This window comes from Lupinus angustifolius, chromosome LG11, assembly GCF_001865875.1.
Source record: "Lupinus angustifolius cultivar Tanjil chromosome LG11, LupAngTanjil_v1.0, whole genome shotgun sequence".
Lineage (NCBI taxonomy): Eukaryota > Viridiplantae > Streptophyta > Magnoliopsida > Fabales > Fabaceae > Lupinus > Lupinus angustifolius.
The window spans coordinates 14,675,540-14,682,551 of NC_032019.1; the positions used below are offsets into that span (position 1 = coordinate 14,675,540).

At 37.1% G+C, this 7,012-nt stretch overlaps 1 protein-coding gene across 1 annotated transcript; it reads left to right on the plus strand.

Annotated features, from left to right (window-relative positions):
* Positions 1,331–2,365, plus strand: LOC109360408 (uncharacterized mitochondrial protein AtMg00810-like; the record flags this gene model as incomplete). The annotated part of the gene is made up of 1 exon (XM_019605293.1): positions 1,331–2,365. A coding segment is annotated over one exon (1,035 nt), but the record flags the coding sequence as incomplete, so codon positions are not given.

Consider the following 7,012-nt stretch of genomic DNA (forward strand, 5'->3'; position numbering starts at 1 on the left):
ACAAACCAAAAACTCTTTTAAAAATAAAAATGTGATATCCACTTCAAGACCTTTGGAGCTACTCCATATGGACTTGTTTGGACCATCACAAATCATGAGTTTTGGTGGTAGTTACTACGCTCTAGTTATTGTTGATGATTTCTCTAGATTTACATGGACATTGTTTTTATCATCAAAAAGCGACGCGTTCAAAAATTTTAAAAATCTTGCCAAGCAAATCCAAAACCAACTTAACCTAAAAATAATATATATACGAAGTGATCACGGGGGAGAATTTGAGAACTTTCAGTTCGACAAATTCTGTGATAAGCATGGCATTTTGCATCAGTTCTCTGCTCCTCGCACTCCACAACAAAATGGAGTTGTAGAGAGGAAAAATCGTGTTTTAGAAGAATTAGCGAGAACCATGCTTAACGAAAGTAATACCCCCAAGTACTTCTGGGCTGATGCAGTTCATACTGCATGCTATGTTATAAATCGAGTACTCTTAAGGCCAAACTTGAACAAAACTCCTTATGAACTTTTAAAAGGCCGCAAACCAAATATATCCCATCTTCACGCTTTCGGTTGCAAATGTTTTATATTAAATAATGGAAAGCGGGCCTTAGGGAAATTCGACTCTAAAGCCGATGAGGGAATATTTTTGGGATACTCGATTCATAGCAAAGCTTTCAGAGTCTTTAACAAATATTTAATGCAAGTTGAAGAGTCTATCCATGTACAGTTTGACGAATCTTCTCCAAAAGAGAAGAGAAAGGTCGTTTCTGATGATGTTGCAGGTGCTTTGGAAGAAGCATACTCCAAGGACATGGATAATGAAAAAGGAGCCAATGATGAAGGTCAAATCGAACCTCAAGAGCACTCAGACATGCCTACCGTGTGGAAAACAAAGAAAGCTCACCCAATTGATAAAGTTATAGGTGACATATCTACGGGAGTGGTAACCCGTAGTTCCTTACGAAATTTCTGTAATTTTGTAGCTTTTGTATCGCAAATTGAGCCTAAGACCGTTGATGAGGCCATTGAGGATGTACACTGGGGTATAGCTATGCAAGAAGAGCTAAACCAGTTTGAGCGTAATAATGTGTGGGACTTGGTCCCCAAACCTAATGATCATCCCGTAATTGGTACTCGATGGGTCTTCAGAAATAAACTTGATGAATCTGGCTTAATAATTCGAAATAAAGCACGTTTGGTGGCCAAAGGCTACAACCAGGAGGAGGGTATCGATTATGACGAAACCTACGCTCCTGTAGCCAGATTAGAGGCCATCAGGATGCTTCTTTCCTTTGCATCTTTAATGAATTTCAAACTTTTTCAAATGGATGTAAAAAGCGCCTTCCTGAATGGATACATTCAAGAAGAAGTTTATGTTGACCAACCGCCTGGTTTTGAAAATTTTAAATATCCGAACCATGTTTACAAACTTAAAAAGGCACTATATGGTCTCAAACAAGCTCCTAGAGCTTGGTATGACAGACTTAGTACCTTTCTTTTAGAAAAAGGGTTCGAGAGAGGCTTGGTTGACACAACGCTTTTTATTAGAAAATCAGAAAATCATGTTCTGCTTGTACAAATCTATGTAGATGACATAATATTTGGATCTACTAATGATATCTTGTGTAGAGAATTTTCTGAGATGATGCAGGGGGAGTTCGAAATGTCTATGATGGGAGAACTCACATTCTTTCTAGGATTGCAGATAAAGCAGCTAGAAAGTGGGATATTCATCCATCAGGCGAAATACTGCAAAGAGCTACTCAAGAAATTTGAAATGGACAAATGTAAGGAAGCTTCCACACCTATGGCATCTGCTTGCTACTTAGACAAAGATGAGAAAGGAAAAGCAATCGAGGTAACGAAGTATCGTGGTATGATTGGGTCTTTACTTTACTTAACTGCAAGTAGACCTGATATCATGTTCAGTGTATGCATGTGTGCGAGATATCAATCATCACCTAGAGAATCACACTATATAACTGTTAAAAGAATCATGAGATATCTAAAAGGAACTATTAACATGGGATTATGGTATCCTCGGGATGCCTCACTATCCTTGGTGGGTTATTCCGATTCCGATTTCGCCGGATGTAAGTTGGATCGGAAAAGCACTAGTGGTACTTGCCACCTATTGGGCAGTTCATTAGTAGCATGGCACAGCAAGAAGCAAGCCTGTGTTGCTTTGTCCACCGCTGAAGCGGAATACATTGCCGCTGGTGTGTGTTGCGCTCAAATCCTTTGGATGAAGCAGCAACTTAAGGACTTTGGTCTTAAACTTGAAAAGATCCCAATAAAATGCGATAATACAAGTGCCATTAACCTATCCAAGAATCCCGTTTTGCATTCTAGAACAAAGCATATAGAAATTAGACATCATTTTTTGCGTGACCATGTACAAAAAGGTGACTGTGTTCTTGAATTTGTGGAAACATCTAAACAGTTAGCAGATATTTTCACCAAGCCCCTTCCCAGGGATACCTTCTATGTTCTAAGGAGAGAACTAGGAATTCTTGATGAACAATATCTTGTTTAAAAAAAAAAATGTTTAGCTGTTTGCATAAATTGTCTTGCTTCTCTATGCCTATGTGTTTCATGTTTGAATGATATATGTTAAAAATGCAAAAATATATCTCTTGATTAACTTCTTAATGTGATTATATTATGTCTCGATAAATCTGTTATAATGCATACGTGTGTCCTAAAAAGTCGAAACCACTCTGCTGCCTAAAAACGAAATTTTCTCTGATTTAATCGATTATGCAAATAGTTAATCGATTACCTGGGCTTCATTTCTGGAAAATTCAAATTTTTAAAAATTTAATCGATTAAACAGCCCGTTAATCGATTACCTGGGCAATTTTTTTTGAAAATTCAAATTTTACACTGTTTTAATGGATTAAACCATCCCGTTAATCGATTAAAACCAGTACGTTAAAGGCAAACAGTGTCTCGGTGTTGTACTTTTTTTTACATTTTCGCAACCTCTTTGTGCCTTGATTTTCTGAAACAGCAACAATACTAATCCAGGTGCAATAGGATTAAGTAAACCTCACCCTAAACCTCTCAATCCTTCCAAAATCGCTCTATTTTCATCCAAAATCCACTCAATTCCGAATCATCCAATCCAAACCCTAGGTTAGGCTTTGCCCCTCTGTTCATCAATCTCAGTTTCGAGTTCATCATCTTCAATGGAGCAGAGTCGTCCAAAGCGGGTCAAGACTACAGCAACGCGCATTCGAAGAAGGGAAACCGGCTCACCCTCCACTCGGGACCGCGGTGACCCCTATTATTCCCTCATTTTGCAAGAGACCCGGTTGGCAAAATTTCAAGGCCGCAAGCCTACATACATCAGGTATGCCGACTTAACCTGGTTAGCGGAACAAAACTTTAGTTTTCCGCATGACATGGAGGCTCAAGGAGCCGTTCAGTTTTTGGAATTGAAGGGACGCGTATACCCTGCTCTAGTTAGGGAATTTTACGCTAATTTTAGATACAAGGATGGCAAATATTGGTCCATGATTTCCGGTAATTTGTTTGAGATGAGTGAGGATTTATTTCTGAATGTTGGAGGTTTATCGTCGTCTGGTTTTGGAATAGGGGATTGTTCTTGGGTCAAGGACAATTTTGATCCCGTTGATGTGTACAAGTCATTCCTTCGGGGCCCTCATCTGTATATTCAGGGTCAACTGACCAAGGCAGGGTCACTTTCTGTTGAGAACAGGTTATTGCATTATGTTATTGCTTACATATTAGTGCAGCGGAACACTAATCATGCACAGCCTACTGTGAATGATTTGCGTTTCATGTATGCTGTAAAGAATAACGTGATGATCAATTGGCCTGAGGAAATTCTAAAAATCATGAACAGCGTTTCATTGTCTCAGTCCAAGCTGCTCCCGTATAGCATTTTCATATCCCGCATTGTTGATTATTTGCGCATTGACATTTCTGATACCATCATTACTGAGTACACTGATAAAGATCACTTGGTGGGTGAGAGTCTCATTCATAAGATGGGAATTTACAAGTATGGTACTACATGGCAGTATCAGGAGGACTATACCACCTTTGATCTGGACTTGTCGGATAATGAGCATCAGGAGGATTTGGGTAATCAGAATGCAACTAATCAGGGGGAGTCGTCTGGAACAGCACCTCAGAGCTCTGTGTTTGGTTTAGCTCAGATGGAAGCCATGGAACAACGACTTAACAACCGCATGGATCTGCACTTCCAAGGGCTGAAGGACTCTTATTTTGCAGGTATGGAGCAATACGAGGAACGTCAGAATGCCTACACCGATAACAAAATTCAGGAGCTGAGGACTATGATTCAGTCTACCGCTGAGGCTCAGAATGCCATGTTCTGCTCAGAATTTCAGAAGCTGTCTATGCTTATCCAGGGAAATCAGAACACTGCTGTGCCTGATGATCAGCCTGTCTATCCTCCGCCTCAACCTTAGTTTAGCTGACCTTAGACCTAGGTTATCCTATCCTTAGGTTTATTTTTATCTTGTGGCACCTTCTGGATTTAGTTATCGTTGTTGCTTTCAGAACTGATTCGTATTTTGCTTTTTGTCTTTTATATTGACTTTATGGCCTGTACTATTTCATGACTTTCTTTACTCTTTATGCTATGCAAATGTTTTTGTTTTTGCTATAATTATGTCAAAATAGCTTATTTGCCTTAGTGAATGGATCTTGATCATTTGAGATTTAATAATGCTTACAATGCTTAATATTTGATTAAATCTTGTATGCCATTCTCACTTCTTATTAGCTATTTTTTTGTCCAATAAAGCGCATTTGTTCAATTTACCCATAAATGAAACAGGTTAATTTGTTAAAACCCAAATTAATTCATTAACATTGTTTTATGATTAACTAATATCTCTTCCTAGCTTTTTTGACCTGGGTTATCTTTTTGATAATGTCAAAAGGGGGAGAAAGGTTGTTTTGTTGCTTCTCAATTGTGCAGGTTGATCGTTATAACAGCTTCCGATAAATGTGCGCATTCCATCAACCTTGCCAACACAATCTTCAAGCTTATTCATCAAGCAATTGTTACTTTAAAATTGATGAACTTGATGTAGAGTTTGTCATCATCAAAAAGGGGGAGATTGAAAGTGTGCATGTCAAGAGGAACACTTTGGAAAGCTCTCCTTGAACGTCATGGTTTTGATGAGGACAACGTGTGCCTAAAAGTGCTTGAAGATAACCAACAATCCAACGTGCTTGAGTCTTTTATTTGGTACTAGGCTTAGACTAGTTTCTAGTTTAAGTTGAGTCGAAGGCTTAGGGCACCTAAAACATGTCTCATATGCATTTATCTTTAAATCATTTCATCCATGAGATATGTTCATTTGATAATATGTTCATGCATTACATAAATACATGTATATATGCATTCTAGGCATAAAACTAAGTGTCAAACATGTATTATCTAAGTGCATAACATATTTGATGTTTTCTATTTGAAAATACATATTTTATTTAGTGTTAATCGATTAACCATACCTTTAATCGATTAACCCAACTGCTGTGTAAAGTGGTTGCCACTGGAACACGTTTTTGTAATGCAGTTAATCGATTAAAGGTTTACGTTAATCGATTAACCTAACTGATTTTTAAGTTGTTAAAACTGAAAAACTGAAAAACAGAATCAGTTATGATTTTTAGTCCCGTTAATCGATTAAGAAGGTATTTAATCGATTATCTGGGGTTCTGGACTGATTCTTTATAAACTGCGTTTTCAGAATTAATCTCATAAGTTGCATGTTGCATTTATTAGAGAGTTAGAGCATTCTACGTGTTAATTGCTGCATCTATTTGTTAATTGCATTAGTGAGTTTAGAAATGAGAGATTCCTTGCTTTAGGATTGAGTGCATTTCATGTTATAATCTCTCATGTTTTCCCTCACATGTTCATGCATATTTTTGATGCGTTTTTCATGAATTTTATAATTCTGTAACTTCTGTTTTCATAACTAATACTTGTCATTTCACATGTGTTTGTGTTAAATGTGCATTAGAGTAAAGCCTTCATGTTGTATTTGAGCTTAGGTATAGCTTAATATTACTCTTGTAATTCTTGTGTAATTGTTGTGAAAGGGAATCTCTTGGTGTCGTATCACCAGTAGAGATTGTGTGTTTCTTCATAGCTTAGAGTGTAAGAAAAGGAAAGAACGAGAGATTCTTTGGCTGGGGCTACGCCGAAAGAAACGTTTTCTTTATCGGTAGGAAGGGAGTCAAACCATTGGATAGTTTCTTTGATTTCTTGTCATTTGCTAAGTGTTGTAATTGGATAATGTGTTTGTAAATTACATTGATTCGATTATAGTGAAGGAAATCTCCCAAGTCAGCCGGGAGGCCTGGATGTAGTTTGCAGTGGACAGCAAACGAACCAGGATAAAAATTCGATTTGCAGGATTTGTTTCTCTCTCTCTCTTTACTGTTTTTCAATCGATTTAATTTGTATATTTGATTTAACTAATACATTCTGTTCTTTTGTTGTATTGCAAGCTATTCTGATATACAAATTTGTAAGCTCTGTATTCGTTCTGTTATCGGTTATTTGTTTCGCATTTAATCGTTTCTGTAATTGCTTACTGGTTCTGTTTAATCGATTAATATTCCTGTGTTAATCGATTATACTGTTTCTATTAATCGATTAAAATAGTTTCTGTTTAAAACTGTTTTTTGTGTTAATCGATTAAGACTGTGCTTATAATCGATTATCCTTTTCTCCTTAATCGATTAAATAGGGTTGATTCAGCATTAAGTGTTGATTTGCGAAAAGCGGTAATTCTAACCGCGACACCTATTCAACCCCCCCCTTCTAGGTGTATTGTAACCACTGATACCTAACATTTTGGTCAAAAGTAAGAAGAGATATATAGTGAACTCAAACTATAATTAATCAATTAATATTGGGAATGTAATTAATCAACCATTTGATGAAAAAATTGAACATGTGTGCATATTGATTAGCATTTAGTCGATTAAATGAACAAGT